The sequence below is a fragment of the Perca flavescens genome, chromosome 4, assembly GCF_004354835.1.
Source record: "Perca flavescens isolate YP-PL-M2 chromosome 4, PFLA_1.0, whole genome shotgun sequence".
Lineage (NCBI taxonomy): Eukaryota > Metazoa > Chordata > Actinopteri > Perciformes > Percidae > Perca > Perca flavescens.
The window spans coordinates 22498421-22514962 of record NC_041334.1 but is presented as its reverse complement, the minus strand read 5'-3'; the positions used below and the strand labels follow the sequence as shown (position 1 = coordinate 22514962).

The 16542-nt window shown below is 40.9% G+C and overlaps 1 protein-coding gene across 4 annotated transcripts; it reads left to right on the top strand.

The window, feature by feature from the left end:
- On the top strand, positions 1 to 16321 carry rbm6 (RNA binding motif protein 6). Of its 4 annotated transcripts, none has more exons than XM_028575845.1 (23): positions 1 to 130; positions 2710 to 2789; positions 3215 to 4730; positions 4843 to 4932; positions 5057 to 5126; positions 5794 to 5867; positions 9343 to 9417; positions 10167 to 10458; positions 10592 to 10749; positions 10898 to 10998; positions 11091 to 11160; positions 11254 to 11323; positions 11408 to 11466; positions 11560 to 11680; positions 12021 to 12118; positions 12586 to 12936; positions 13862 to 14011; positions 14702 to 14767; positions 14960 to 15187; positions 15278 to 15352; positions 15445 to 15530; positions 15642 to 15693; positions 15776 to 16321. In XM_028575845.1, the coding sequence occupies exons 2-23, from the start codon at positions 2731 to 2733 to the stop codon at positions 15869 to 15871; spliced, it is 3957 nt and encodes a 1318-aa protein (XP_028431646.1). In that variant the 5' UTR covers positions 1 to 130; positions 2710 to 2730; the 3' UTR covers positions 15872 to 16321. The 4 variants fall into 4 exon arrangements, with proteins under 4 accessions (XP_028431646.1, XP_028431647.1, XP_028431645.1 ...); XM_028575846.1 differs by having other exon boundaries at positions 11251 to 11323; positions 15779 to 16321; XM_028575844.1 differs by having other exon boundaries at positions 11251 to 11323.
- Positions 16322 to 16542: the final 221 nt, after the last annotated feature.

Below are 16542 nucleotides of genomic sequence, written 5' to 3'. Positions count from 1 at the left end.
TGCAGCCAGGCCCAGCAACAGAAGAAGAAGAAAAAGAAGGACTTCGTCGTCTGCGTTTGTCAACCAGTTCGTTGAAACCATCGACGACAACGCTTTGCATTATCGACACTAAGCTTGAAGAACAAGCAAGGTGGGTAAAGAAACAATATCTACGCGATAATAGTGAAATATAAAGTCAGTCTTTCAGAGGATGCTGCTCAGCTGCAAGCTAACGCAGAGAATCAGGCGTCTAAACGATAATGTTAGCCACGTTAGCTCCGATAGCGTCACCCTGTAAATGGTCTTGCGATGGTGCAGCGTTCGTTATAACGTTAATGTTCTTTTGCTGGCTAATTTAATTACGCTAAAATTAATAAATTCAAATTAATCAAATTAATTTGTTTATTGCTGTACAGTAATTTCATCCCTAATTGCCATCCGTTTATGTTATGGCGTAGATTTGAAAGGCCTAACGTTAGTGATAACGTTAGCCATAAGTAGCAGGCCACTCTTCTGTGGGCCAACATTAGCAATCACCACCCAGTGTCGTTACTAGCCTCAGCTTTGACAGCGTATGCAGCCATCTTTTAAGTATCGTCAATGTAGCATAAAAACACACAAGCCAACAGAGAAACGATCACTTCTTAATATGTTTATAATTTGTCACCCTGATTGTCCATTCTGGGATTTTACTTTGGTCTATTCTGTACACACATCTAGCTAACGTTAACGTTATTGCATGTCTGCCCGGCCTGGCAGAGAGATCCTTCTCTGTTGCTCTTCCTGATGTTTCTTCCATTTTCCTCCGTCAAAGGCTTTTTTTTTTGGGGGGGGGTTCCATAACCCATAACCCATAATCCATAATGTTAGAGGTATCGTATGCTTTAACGTTAGGGATTGTAAAGCACGGATTTGGTGACTTGTGATATTTGGCTAACGTTATATACAGTGGGGGAAATAAGTATTTGACCCCTTGCTGATTTTGCAGGTTTGCCCACTTACAAAGAATGCAAAAATCTACAATTTTAATCATATGTACATTCTAACAGTGAAAGACAGAATCCCAAAGAAAATTCCAGAAAATCACATCATATGAATTTATTAAAATTGATAACCATCTGATGAGGAAAAACAAGTATTTGACCCCCTGGACAAACAGCAAGTATTCTGGCTCCTACAAGCCAGTTAGTCTTTCTTTAAGACACAGCCCCAATCCGAACCAATTATCTACATCAAATACACCTGCCTCACCTCGTTACCTGTATAAAAAGACACCTGTCAACACCCAAACAACCAGCATCCAACATCACCAACATGGGCAAGACCAAAGAGCTTTCTACGGACATCAGGGACAAGATTGTTGATCTGCACAAGGCTGGGATGGGCTACAAGAGAATCGGAAAGCAACTTGGAGAGAAAAGATCAACTGTCGGTGCAGTTATCAGGAAATGGAAGAAGCACCACACCACCGCCAACCTCCCTCGGTCTGGGCCTCCACACAAGATCTTGCCACGTGGGGTGTCCCTGATCATGTGAACGGTGAGGAATCATCCCAAAACCACAAGGGGGGAACTGATGAATCAACTGAAGGCAGCTGGGACCACAGTTACAAAAGAAACGGTTGGTAACACACTACACCGTCATGGATTGAAATCCTGCAGCGCACGCAAGGTCCCCCTGCTCAAGAAGAAACATGTACAGGCCCGCATGAAGTTCGCCATTCACCACCTGGACGACTCAGAAGAGGCCTGGAAGAAGGTGATGTGGTCAGATGAGACCAAAATAGAACTTTTTGGCCTCAACTCAACTTGTCGTGTTTGGAGGGCAAAGAACACCGAGTACAACCCAAAGAACACCATCCCCACCGTCAAGCATGGTGGTGGCAACATCATGCTTTGGGGGTGCTTTTCAGCCAAGGGGACGGGACAACTCCATTGTATTGAGGGGAGGATGGACGGGGCCATGTATCGTGGAATTCTGGACCGACATCTCCTTCCCTCAGTGAGAGAGCTGATGATGGGTCGAGGATGGGTGTTTCAGCACGACAACGACCCTAAGCACACCGCCAAAGCAACAAAAGCGTGGCTGAAGAAGAAGCACATCAAGGTTCTGGAGTGGCCTAGCCAGTCTCCAGACCTGAATCCGATTGAAAATCTTTGGAGGGAGCTTAAAATTCGAGTTGCCAGGCGACAACCTCGGAACCTGAATGATTTGGAGGCTGTCTGCAAGGAGGAGTGGGCCAACATCCCTGCCGAAATGTGCACAAACCTTGTCACCAACTATAAAAACCGTTTGACATCTGTGCTGGCCAATAATGGCTTTTCTACAAAATATTAACATGCTGTTTGTCCAGGGGGTCAAATACTTGTTTTTCCTCATCAGATGGTTATCAATTTTAATAAATTCATATGATGTGATTTTCTGGAATTTTCTTTGGGATTCTGTCTTTCACTGTTAGAATGTACATATGATTACAATTGTAGATTTTTGCATTCTTTGTAAGTGGGCAAACCTGCAAAATCAGCAAGGGGTCAAATACTTATTTCCCCCACTGTAAATAAAAATGGACTATGTGGCTATGCGCTCAAAGATTTCTAACCACTCTAATTTCCGGTTGTGCAGTTAGTCTATTTCTTATCACTTGTATTATGATGAGTATACCTGCCACTGCCAAGTCAAAAGTGGTGCATCCTCCTTTCTTCATAAAATGATGAAAACCTTTTCTTCCAGATAAGATACTGACTTACAAACATGTGGGATGGACCAGGACCAGGGCCAGGGCAAGGACCACGGGGAGGAAGACCCTTTCGGTAAACAAGCATCATTCAATTGATTTTAAACAATTCTAACTAGTTATAGTAAAGAAAATGATTTGTTCTAGTAACTGCACTTTTGGGTTTACCTACAATGCTGTTTGCTAGGGTTGGGTAATAAATAAAATAAAAAATAATTGGTTATTATCTGGTATCATAGTAGACCTGTATGTATGTACATACCATATATGGTGATATTGTATATTTTATGGAATTCCTATTGTGATAACTGTTAAACTTTTTTAGTAGCTGTATTTGTTCACATTTAGCATATACAGTTTTCTCTCAATTCTGCATTCTGCATTCTGCGTTTGAGGGGACCCCCCTCAAACGAGATTCTTCAATCTCAATGGGTTATCCCCCTAACAATACAAATTTCAAACAAATCATCACCCTAATATGTTGATGTGTATATATTCCAGTGGTGATCATCGTGGAGACATGTTTGGTGGCAGAGATCGTCCCATGCCTGATTATAGAGGTAGAGATGGAATGAACATGGGTCAAATGGGCCCAAGACCTCTAGATCTGCCACCCATGGACATGAGAAGGATGGATGGGCCACCGATGAGGGGGCGTGATTTGGACCCATGTGATATGCGTGGTAGAGAGCCAAACAGAGATTTGTGCCGACCTGGAGAAGAGACAGACTTTAGTCTTAGAAGGCACTATGAAATTGCCATCAGAGACAAACTGATGAATTCTTCTGCTTTCCCGGTACAAGGCAGGAACTCGGTAGACATGGGAGGGAGGGGTATGCCACCACGGGAACCAAACAACAGATTTATGGACATGAGAGACAGAGAGTCATTTCATTATGATGTGCCACCATTCAACAATCCCAATATTGATGGAAGAAGAGGGTTTCCCATGGGGCGAAATGATGGATTTAGGGACATGTGTGACAGGCCCCCAGTGCGCATTGGTGATACTGATGGCTATGATATGGACTTACCGCCACATGAAAGGAGAGTGATGGATACTGACCGAAGAGGAGGTCCGCCTTTCAATTCCAGAGGTGGATTTGATTCTGATATGGATTTCAGAAATCGTCTCGGTCCATCAACTGAATTCAGAGGTAGGGATCGATCTCCATTAAGATTTGGAAACAGTGATGTCCCTCCAGTGGACAGGGCAAGATCAGACATGCCTTCAGATGTTGCTGGCCCTCAAATATCAGAGTTTATGGGTGCAAAAGATGCACCCAGAGAAAGAGAATATCCAGATTCAAGTGGCAGTCCCCTTATGGATTATCGAAGTGGTGAAGAGATGACTCTCGCAGAGGAATGGAAGAACCGTCGAAAGGACAAGAGACCTTTCGTAGAAGTGGGTAAAGGTATGGGGGGTGTACCCGAACCTAGCTTTCCTCCAGGTTTTGGCAGAGATGTGAATGTTCGAGATCCACCGCCATTTCAGGAAAGGGATAGGACATCTGTTGAATTTCAAGCAAAAGATGTTTTTCCACGTGGTGACCACTTTTCTGCTTTGAATCTACCAACAATTACCAGCAAAGCTCCACAAGACGTTCCACGCCAGGAAATAAGTCCCCTTGCTGGCCCTCTTGGGAGAGACAATGAGAGTAAACATTGGCTTGGTGAAAGGAACCCAAAGCATAAATCAAATCGTGACGAAAGGCCTCCGTACCATCAAGAGAAGAATCAGCCCTCTCCTATGATTCAGGAGCCAAATGATTGTTTTAAAGGGCTGAAAGATATCCCACACAATCAAGGACCTGTCAGGGGTAAGATGGGGGTAGAATGTGATTTCCAAAGCAGCAGCACTGTACAGGCAAGAGACCAAGACTACAGGGACATCGATTACAGAACAGGGTCCGGGAGGGCTTTTGAATACAAGCATGAGGCGCTTCAAGCACCAGAGAAACTCATCAAAGAGTCTAAACCAATCCCACCTTCCAAATTTAGTGAGTCTGGTTCTCAGGTAAGTGCATTTTTATTTTTGTTGCTAGTATTTGCTTATATAATTATATTTTCATTTATTAAAATATTTTGGTGTTTCATAACCCACATTTTAATCAAAATGTCTGTGAAAGGATCAAGATTACAGGAATGCATCAGTGGAGGACAAAGTTTCCAATACAATATCCATAATTGGTATTCCAAAGACTGCCACAATGGAGCAGGTAATACTCAAACAGAAAAGCAAATGTATGTGTTAATTATTATTACGGTTACCAGAATGTGGTTGTATTGGTCTGCATGGAAAGTCATGGCATAACTCACTTGTTTTGACACTTTCTTTTGCAGATTCTTGGTGCCTTTGCAGTCCGTGACGGTGTGCCAATGCAGGGGATGAAAATCAATAACGTTGTGCCAGGTAAGAATTACGTTTCTTTGTGGAGCTGTTTGGGGCACTCGATCGCTAACATGTCCCTCTAATTTCGCTTTCACGACTTTCGAAACTCCGCATTCTTTTTATTTCAATTTTTTATGTTGTTGGTTGCTTTTGTTGTTGTTGTCTCTGTGAACTTGCTCAGTAAAGACGGAAAGTGGGAGGGGGGGGGTCTGTTATGCCATCCTTTTTCATTCCTGAGGATGTTGGGTCATTGTCACAGTTAGAGGACTTATCAGGGATTCAATATAAGGAGCTTTGGAGAGTGTCAGTCACAAAAGCTCTGTGACAAGTGACTCACTGAATGTGTCACTGTGACTCTAAGTTCTGAAAAAAAAACCTATGTCCATGGTGCACACTACGCAGTCGTTCACTGCCACTGGTTTGGAATATCTGCCAGGAAAGGCTTTGATAAAGCCAAGCCTTAACAGACAATGTCTGATGTGACATCAGTCATCAGAAGACTGAATAGTTAAAAACATAAACAAAATGTGTTTTCCGGAAAAGGTATGTGTGTCAGTAAAGGTGTAAAAATTCGCTCACACTGATCTCGATGTATTCACGAACTGCTGTCTTTTATGTTTTAGTGGGTGACTGTCATTACTGGCATTGACTAACAAAAACCCATCTGTATTTCAAATGCTGTCCCCAGGTTACAGCTACGATACGGCCTATGTGGAGTTTTTAAACCTCGAGGATGCCGTCCGCTTCATGGAGTCCAACAAGGTGGCCCATCCTCGTCACTCTACGAAGGCCGTCTCTCCCATCAGGATTATGAGGGGTTGAGAGGGCATTTAGTAGATGGGGGAGGGAGAGAACCTGGGAAGGGGTTGCTTTTACTTTATTGTGAGCTTACTTTGGTTAAGTAGATGAAGATGTCAGTTGTTGACATTTTTAGATGCTAATATTTTAAATCTCAACAGTTGGTCCTAGTTTTACATAATTGCAATTATAAGTACTTTCCCCAAAGCCATGGTAGTACTTCAGCTTACTTGTTTAGCATTTAAAAATATTTAGAAAATACATGTTATCATTTTCAGCTGTGTATGTGCACAGACATACAATTGTTTGCTTGCCCTACTAGTCCTACATTTTCAAATTTCAACCTCAAACTGCCTAACCTTGGAATGGATATAACCAGAATTTACAGATCTTTGGGGGGGAAAATGTGTTCTTCCGTGGGATTGTAACAGTTAAGAAGTTTTTATAATTTTAGGAAGTCTTAATGATGACAATGAAGGTACCGTACGAAGCCACCATGTCTTGTGTTGGGATTTAGCCTTTGTAATGAAGAGAATCAAAGGAAATTGTTACCACTTGCAGCACTTTAAAGTCTGTGTGTCTTAGAAAATTTTGGTCTCCCTTTGCTTTTCGCAACCTTCTAACAAAGTTTTTGTTGACAAAGATGCAACTGCAGATTTGAACACTTTTGTTACCAATGCCTCAGCGGATGTCCAGAGGGGGGCAGGGCAAGTATGTTATCTTCGCAATGTAAACAGCAGAAGGATGTTGCATTGTGGTCTGACAGAGGTTGAGCCAGGTTCAACTTTTTTCCAGACAACCCTGCATTGTTGTTGTTTTTTTGTTGGAGGCTGCTGCGTTCGCTCCCCTGCTATGTTGCTGGACCGGCCTCATTCAAATGACTGAGAAGACTGCGTTTTTTTTTCACACAGGGCGAAAGTCAGTCTGAATGTGACCGTATTAGTAAAAACCCAGCGGTTAGAGTTTAACTGTTAACATATAGTACACATTTTGTTAGTTTATTCGAAAATTAAAAAGTAACCTTGAAGAAGAATATGTTTTGTATATTTTAGGACAGGTAAAGCATTGTAGTGATCACAACTTTGGTGTACCAACTTTTTTTTTTTTTTTTTTTTTTTTTTTTTTTTTTTTTTATGCTAGTGGCGTGGCTCTATGAATGACCTTGCCACCAGTCAATTGCTGCATTTCACTGACATCTGAAGTCTGGGTCACACCCAATTTGACTACTTTTCTGTTACAAGTTGGAAAAACGGGGTAGTGGGACTCTAGCCGGTTTAGCCATTGTTAGCGATACCAGTTGATAAGGCATTATGCAGTATTTTGTGCGTGCAAACACTGTAGCAACATGTCCACAGATAGAAGATGGACAGTATGTGTACGACTGATTGAATGAGACGTGTTATAAACAGTATATTCATACAGCTTCTACTGCTGTTGATGCTCGAAACAACCATGTTCGATTGTGATGTCGGGGTTGGTGAGTCTCTCTTAACTTTCTGTGTGGAAATTTTGACTTCAGGGGGGAGTTAAAGTTGACATTTCCGACTGGGAAATCCCGACTTCCCAGTTCAACTGGAACGTATCCTATTAGTGGATTGGTCCACCACTTAGGTGCAGACTGAAATATCTCCTCATTGGATGCATTGCAGTGAAATTTTGTACAGATAATTGTTGTCCCCAAAGGATGAAGCCTACTGATTATGGCTATCACCTGATTTCTTCCTCTGGTGCTGTTATGAGGTCGACATTTTAGTTTTTAAAGTGAAATGTCTCGACAACTATTGGATGGGTTTTCGTTATATTTGGTACAGATATTCATGGTGTCTGATGACTGGTTATCCCCTTGACTTATCCAGTGAAGTATCTCTTCATCTACTTTATGGATTAGCACAACTTGTGATGCAGATGTTCATGGTTCCCTGGATGAATCCTAAAAACTTTGGCAATCCCCTGGCTTTTCCTCGAACCACCATGAGGTTGAATTTGTGGTCCAGAGCGAAATTTCTCAACAACTTTTGAGTAGATAATCCTGCATTTTGATGCAGACATTTGTGGACTTTGGTGTGTCACTTTGGTGATCCTCTGACTTTTCATCCAGCACCATCATCAAGTCCAAATCTCAATTTGTGTAATACTTTGGTTTATCAATTTAACAGTGCATTTATTAAACAGTTTGGTTTTCTTCACAATGAGCATTACAGCCTCATAAAGCCGCTGGTGTGCCTGCAGACTCTGGTTGTCTTTAGGTGTCTGAGGCAGTCCTTCTGTGGCAAAATTCTTTTACAAGTTTAAGACATTTTCAGTCATGTGACTTTCCCGTACATGTCCTCTTGATGCTATTCTCTTGAAATTATCGTCTGTGAACTTTGGCCTCCAGGATTTCTACTTTCTTTGAATTGCTCTGAGCAATTTGGTCACAACTTGACACAATGAACAAAGTCTTCAACACTGGCCAGAATTGATGTGCTTTGATTATGTCTGTAAAAAATATGGAGTAGCCCATTAGCTTGGGGTAGTTGGGATCACTTGAATTGTTGCTGAAATGTGCAGTTTGTTTGGCTTTGCTTTTTGGTTGCTTTTGGCCAATGTTCTGCAGCTTGTGATAGCTCAGGAGTGTGGTCAGTAATTTTAATGACAAAGATTCAAATTGCCACTTAGAAGCAAGTGGTAAAGGATGGCTTTTGCTTTGTGTTTGATATGGCTTTATGAATGGTTTTAATAGTTAATTCAGTTTTGATGTTTAACATGGTACATATTACCAATTTGCAAAGTACATTTATTTTTGCCATGAGCTCCCCTTTTAAAACTGCTCATTTCTCATACTAATGCAGTCTAGTCTTGGAAATGGGGTATTTATGATGGCATAGTTTTGTTTGTACACTTTACCTACTGAGAACATGGTTCTCATTTGGCACTACGGACTTCTGTTTTCTTTTGGACTATGCTGTGAACTATCAGCACATATTTTGCTAATCAATTGATTGTTTTAGTTATTTTCAAGCAAAAATGCTAAACATTCCCTGGTTCCTGCTTTTAAGTTGTGTGAATTTGCTGTTTTTATTTGTATTTTTTGGTAGTAAGCTGCATATCTTTGGGTTTTGGTCGGACAAAACAAGAAGCTTTTACCTTCTTTTTTTGACATTTTCTGGACCAAATGATCACTCCGTCAATCGGCAGATTAGTCGATACTGAAAATAATTTAGCCCATCCCTAATTTGTAGTTCCCTTTTTAAACTATTTAGCATAGTGTGGGTGCAAACTGCCTGTTGGAAGCATGACCCTCGATCTGGGCTTTGCTCACCACGATTGCCCGTTTTATCCTCAGCAGTGAAAAGGAGGGCTAAACCTGCCACAGTGCATGTTGGGTGTCATTGGTATTATTTAAAATAAGTCACCTATGTCGTATGATGCTGATTGGTCATTTCTGTTCTTTTTTCAGGGATCCCTAAAGGTTGGCACTAGAACAACAACCATGAAGTACATTCAGCCAGACGACTGTAAAAGAAGTGTTCATGTGAGTGCAGTGACAGAAAATGATTAAAGGCACAATAAAAACAAAATGACCTTATTTTAACATCTCTCGTGGTAAATTTGGCATAATTTCCTCAGTATTATTTCATTATGACAACATAGCCATACCATTATATCATTCTGTTGCCCCAAGTTTCTCTCTTTAACAGAAATAGTGGTTTAAGTCATTGATTCTTCTTAGCCCTTATTTTTTAAATAAGAATACGTCCTGCAGATGTTTTACAAACCTTGGATTTTATCCCAGATAGAGTAATAGTTGTTTGTATAACCACAAACCGTGATTCCAGCTTCTTAAATATGACTAGTTTTTATTTTCTTCACTTGACAGTAAACGGAATATCTTTGAGTTGTGGACAAAACAAGACATTTTTTTTCCCCACCATTTCCAGACATTTTATCGACCCAAAGAAATAATCAAAAAATCAAGAAAATTATCAAGAGATTAATTGACAATGGGAAGAATGGGAACACAACTAAAGGCAGCGATGGGAATAAACTCTGACCTCAGTTTTCCTACAACCTTCCCACTAACGGTATATTACAGCCTTTCTTAAGTCGTGCTGCAGTTTAGTTTAAACCTTTAGTTTAAACATGAACTTTAACAGAAATGTTCTGAGCAGATCAGGTTCTTGGTTGGACCCTTCATGTACAGTATCACTTCACTATATTGTTTACTGTACCACAGTTTAAAAGAAACTAAAAGTGTCCCTTCCTTCCTGTCTCTGTTATTAGGAATCAGATCACAAAGTATCTCAACTCCAGAAGCCCCAGTTGCCCAGACCAGATGAGCCTTTAGAGGAGTTGAAGACCAACCTGAATGGACCGAAACCAAAAGGCCCTACGGAGCCATTGTCCCACAGCCAGTGGCAGCGTAGCTCTGACCTGACTCCCGAAGCCTGGCAGCAGCAGGTGGACCAACAGCTCAAACAGCAAGAAACGGATCAGCAGGCTGAGTCTTGGGGCAACCGCAACCTTCCTCATCACAGTTCACACCAATCTGACTCAGTCTTTAAAGACAGCAAAAGTATGTTGACTCATGGGACTTCTCTACAGCTTGTAGCCATAAACCCTAGTAATTCATGATCATATTTGTTATGTATTACTGTAATGCAAAACCATTTGGGTAAACAATACTTTTCCCTTTGGTCACTGTCCAGCCATGATAATAAAAAATGTGAAGCCCACAACCACAGTTGAGACTATCCTGAAAGCCTTGGATCCCTTTGCATATCTGGATGAAAGAAATGTTCGCCTAGTCAAGGCCAAGCCACCAGGCGCCAAATGCTTCTGCTTTGTTGACATGGACTCCCACGAGGTACCTAAAATATGAATGTGCACAGTTCTCTGTAATTATTATTATTATAGATAGAACATAATAATGTTCTATCGACTTTGCAATTGCCGTCTTTGTCCAGTGTTTCCCTGTAATTTCCCAGCACTTAACATTGTGTCTTCTTTTGTAGCAAGTGACACGTCTGGTTGAGCTCCTCACTAAACCCAGACCCCTTTATATTGATGGGGTCAGAGTTTATGCTGAGGTCGCGAAACCTCTGAAGAACCAAAAGTAAGTCACCGTTTTGCAAGGATTTTCTTATCAGCTACCATATGTCTAGTAGAGAAATCCCATCTCATTTGTTCCTGATGATTTTCTTTCAGTTTCAGAAGAGACTTTGATAAACCAAACGGCTCCATCCTTGGGCATCCACCTGAGCCCAGCCTGATGGGGGTAAGTTGTGGTCTTAATTGTGTTTCACAAAGTTATAAAAAAAAGAAAGAAGTGGATGACGTGTGATTTTATTTGCCCCTGACACTTCAGCAGCAGTACCCACCATCTCCGCTGTACTTTCAACCACTGCAGCCACCCGCTGGTGCCTCCACTGGAATGCAAGGTGGGACTCGGGCGCACATTCTGTTATCTTGGTCCCTAGGCATTGATAATTATTATTAAACTGTAGTCTCACGTTTGTCACCAGGTGATTTGACAACTGGCAACGCTATTGCTGCTCCATCATCAGACCCCAGCATTGGACAGGTAGGTTACAAAGCGAAAAGCAAAGCTTTTTAAGATGGACATCTTGTCTCCAAGCTGGGCAGTACACCATACATCTCCTTTAACCCCTCGTAGGAAATTGGCTACGGTGAGACTCCAGCTGTGGATCTGTCGTACCAGGCTGGTGGACCCCATGTGCCCACAGAATCGGCTGCCAAGACAGTCGCCGCAGACGGATCACAGCCCTACATCTATGGTAAGAAACAAATCAAGTGTTCAAATCCAGAAAAGTATTAATCATCTTCTGTCTGTATTGTTTCAACATTGTAGTAAACTGGTGTAGCTGTGTTGTGATTTTACAAATGGTAAATGGTGATGCACTTAAACCTAAATCTGACATTTTAGCAAAATAAGAATTCCAGTGAGATTTCCATAAAACAGGAAACGTGAAATTGAGGAACTTTTTCTCATAGACTTCTGCTTGGTCTAATCTGGCTTGGTGCGTTCCTCCATTTGTACATCGCTTTGGTCAAAAGCGTCTACCAAATGAATAAATGTAATGTAATTGTCACATCCATTTGTCCCAATTCCTCCAGGCTCTGAGATTCCTGACATGACCAACTACTTGTACGATTCCACGTCAGGCTTCTACTACGATCCTGAGACGACACTGTACTACGACCCCAACTCTAGGGTGAGAATAGTGGAGAAAACCGTGTTTGTAATGTTGTATATCCAAAAGCAACATATGTGCTGCAGTCAGTAACCTACCAGAGAATATTAAATGCTGTACAGCTACTACATATCTAACCAGAAGTAACTATCCTCTAACATGCACATTTATTGAACATATAACTTTCTATGAATTTTGGAGATCTTATTTTAATTTGCAGGGTGACACACACACTGTACCTCACACTTGACAAAGCTACTAAAGATCTTTTCTTCCAGCAGTCTAAAGATTTACAAATGGCTCACAGTCTGGAGGAGTGACATATATGTACTTAAAAACCTAAGTAGTTGTTTTGTTAGTGATTTCTTAATAAGAGGACACAGACTGCCGTTTAAGCTGCATATGCACCAATCTGCCTGTAGCAACCATAAATGTGTCTTTAATTTGTTTTGGTCATTAAGTTGTTATTTCCCTTTTTTTGTGTTCAGTATTTTTACAACGCTCAAACCCAAGAGTACTTGTACTGGGATGCTGCATCAAAGGCCTACATCCCAGTTCCAGGAGGGAACCCTACAGTGACCCAACCTATGACCATGACTGCTGAAGACCAGGCCATTCTTTCCAACCCAGCAGCAGATGCTCCTCTGGAAATGAAGAAAGCATTGGTGACTCCCGACACCGCGGCGGCCACGGTACTAGTTTCCATGTCTGACGCCGGCTCTGCTCCGGCGCCTGTTCCAACTTCTTCAGCGGCTCCTGAGAGGAAAGACGATGACGATGACTCTAAGAAGGACAAAGAGAAGGATAACGAGAAGCCGAGAAGTCTCGCTGCTGTCAAGGTAGCACTTTGGTTACTATACCAACGCGTGCGTGTGGAAAGCGGTCGCACAACAGCTGAAAAATATATATATATATATATATACGTGTGGAAAGCGGTCGCACAACAGCTGAAAAAAAAAAATATATATATATATATATATATATATATATATATATATATATATATATATATATATATATATATATATATATATATATATATATATTTTTTTGTTTTTTCAGCTGTTGACCGCTTCCACACGCCGCTTTGCTTTGAAAAGATACAGGCGATGCAATTTTCTGTTCACGTTTAACGCTGCATGTTAAAATCCGGTGCTAATATGGCACCGGTGCCCAGTATCTACCGGACGGAATAACAACGTAATCCCTCTAGTAAACCCTAATAACACATTACATATCAGGTAATGTTAGCCTACCATTAGCTACAATAGTAACTGGATTAAACACAGTTAAAATGCTGACAGCTAAACAGTGTAGTGTGACTGTATTTCACTGTAGAGGATTCCAACAGTACAACAGTCTGTTGCTAAAGCTATGAGCTAACAGACACAAACTAGCACTGGTCACTGCTGCTGTCGGAAAAACACAGACGGGACTAAAGGTTGCATTTACTTAAAACTGGTAAACCTCACCTGGAGCATTTTTTTTCATTGTTTTTTGTCTTTTAACAGCAATTTACTGGTGAAATAGTTAATTATTGTTAAAAGTTATTATTACATTTTTAATAATCCTTTCAATTCCCCTCTTTTTTTTGTTCTGATCCAAAAATGTATCAAAATATATGAATGGCTCCAAATATAGGCAGTTTAAAACATGGCAACCAAAAGCTTGATGCCTGGTTGCCAAGCTGGCAACCAAGTAAAAAAGTTAGCACTGAGCCCTGGTAAAGGGGAGATAGTTCAGACATTTTGTTGCTGTTTTCAGATCATGAAAGACATGGAGCGCTGGGCAAAGATCCAGAATCGTCAAAAGGAAAGTGTCCGTTCCGCATCTCCGCTGTTGAAGACTGGAATGGACGATGACAGGAGGCAATCCAAGACGGCTGACGCTGGCTTTGCTATCTTTGAGAGGAAGGTTAGAGACTCACCAGTCAGGGTATCTTTTGGTCAGTCCATTTTCCTTTCATAAAACGGGTATTAAAAAACAATAGACGAGTGGTTTTTGATTTTTGTTTTAAAATCACAAAAGGTGTTTTTTCCTTTTCATTGTCAAAAGGGGATGAGAGAAATATCAAACATACTTTGATTTTCATTTTCTATTTCATATAATAAAAAATTAAATCCGTAGAAAACCGGCACCGTGGACCCAGGTCACAACCTATGGTCACAGCGGGCTAGTGGCTAGTTGCAGCGGCAGCAGCTAACATTAGAACATCCCGAACCGCCGGTGACTCTCTGCCAGATCAGCAAACTTAACGGCAGCAACAGAAAGTTTGCTCCGATCAGACATTGGCTGCGTAAACTGAAAGTCTATCTTCAGCTGGTTCGACTCTCTTCGGGCAAAGTTGTCTGCGTCGGGTAGAGTCAGAGGGAGGCAGGGAGAGGGTAATAAATAAATGTGACATTATGAAAGAAGTTATTTTTTGTTATGAATACCCATTCATGCAGGTAAAATCGAATGACCAAAAGATACACTGACCCTCACCTAACATCTATTCTGTACATTGATTTTTTTTACAAGGAATGTAGAGTTTAAGTATTAAGTATATAAGAAGTATTTATATCTTGCCATTATTTTTGCCCTGTTCTTTGTTTACATCCTTAGATATCAGGTGCAGATGATCTTTTTAAGAAGCCCTTTGCTCCTCCGAAGAAAGATGAAAAGTCAAAGGTAAGAATCCTCATTTTCAGCCAATTTTGCATACCCCGTGGTGTACCGAACACCTGACTCACTTTGCTTACCTCCTTCAGAGTGCCATTTAAAAAAAAAAAAATGCAAAAGTGGATAGACCAGTATTTCTTTTTTTAAACACAAGATTTAGAAATAGTTTGTTTTTAACATTTGTCTGGTTTGCTTGCCCAGCGTCCAATGGGCTCCCTGGGTCTACTGGCATCAGACTATGCAGCTGGAAGTGATGAAGAAGTGGAAGAAGATAAGGATGAGGCAGCTAAAGGCGGTCAGTGCGGCCAGTCTGAAGACAAGGACAATAAGCTGACAGACTGGAAAAAGATGGCCTGTCTGCTGTGTAGGAGACAGTTCCCCAACAAGGACGCTCTGATCCGTCACCAGCAGCTTTCTGACCTCCACAAAGTACTACTCTATTAACCTTTTGTATGAAGAATAGTAGAAATTGACTCTATAAACATTTCCCCTAATATTCAATGTATTCTCTCTCAACAGCAAAATATGGAGATCCACCTTAAGATCAAGAGGTCAAAGAAGGAGCTAGAGGCACTAGAGAACCAGGAAAAAGAAGTAAGTGGAAATAAATGCGGTGGGGAAAATATGCTGAGGAGAGTATCGGATTTTTTCGGTTGATTACTTAAAGTGGAATGTGTCGTTGACAGCTAAATTCCAGAGAACCGACAAGGTCACCAGAACCGAAAAGAAGAAAACAGCCACAGCATCATAATACTTGGGCTGGAAGCTCCAGGTAGGTGTGTTTCAACTGACTGTCGTTGAAATGGAAAACGAAGCATTTAAGTGATTTATTTCTTTTTTTTTTATTGCTGACGTTTCTGCCTTAACTGTTCTTTATGCTTAGGGAAATGAATACAGTCAGCGATAGACCTGGTTTAGGAGCTGAACCTGTCCCGGTAGGTGTGAAGCTTTATTTCATTGCAAAATGTGCTGTTTCTTGTTAGTTTATTGAACTTTTCATTGCATGTTTCTCTCTAGCAGAGGAAAAAGAAGGAGCCTGTTGTTTGGGACCATGCCACCTACAAACAAGCAGTACGCAAGGCCATGTTTGCACGGTTCAAGGAACTTGAGTGATCTCATCTGAGCACATTCTCATTTTGATATGTGAATTGTTAATATGACATGCTTGCCCACCTTAGCATGAGAAATCCTTTTACTGTTGTGACTGTTTCTCTGCCTTGGACATAATTACCCTACAGAACCACCGTTTTCTACACTGAAGCGAAAAAATGTGTAAATAAATCACAAGGGGGGGGAAAAGTGTGATGTCCTCAACAATGGATGTTGTATAAAAGGTGTTTATTCATGCTGTTGATTTGAGTATTTTTGCCCATGTTTTATGTGTGGCCTCTATGTATAATTGTGAAATATGTCCAGTTAGTTATTTTTTTTTTAAACATTTACTGTCTCATTGGCCACAGTTACATTTTCTTTTAAAACAGCAATTTTTACATTTTCATTTTCATGGGTTGGAATTGCTATTGTATGTACACATTTTTTAGTAAAACAATATTATGGACTAACCGTTCTGCTTCTAGTTTTAATTGTGTTGAATATGTTTAGAACGATCCTGCTTCTGATGTGTGCACCTCATGTCCACTAGGTGGCAGCAAGAGACCATGTTATGTTTATTTATTGATTGAAGCAAGAGCGTTGAATCAAATCATCAATAATTAGTACTGAATATCAGTATTTACCAGGTTAAAGAAAAATACTTGAACTTCAATTCCATCTTGCCTTTTATG

Bases quoted from the DNA above. Each gene is read 5' to 3' on its own strand.
- rbm6 (XM_028575844.1), top strand. From the start codon at position 2,731: ATGTGGGATGGACCAGGACCAGGGCCAGGGCAAGGACCACGGGGAGGA. The intron at 5,127-5,793 runs GTAAGAATTACG...TGCTGTCCCCAG, and splicing joins AATCAATAACGTTGTGCCAG to GTTACAGCTACGATACGGCC. The intron at 15,188-15,277 runs GTACTACTCTAT...CTCTCTCAACAG, and splicing joins AGCTTTCTGACCTCCACAAA to CAAAATATGGAGATCCACCT.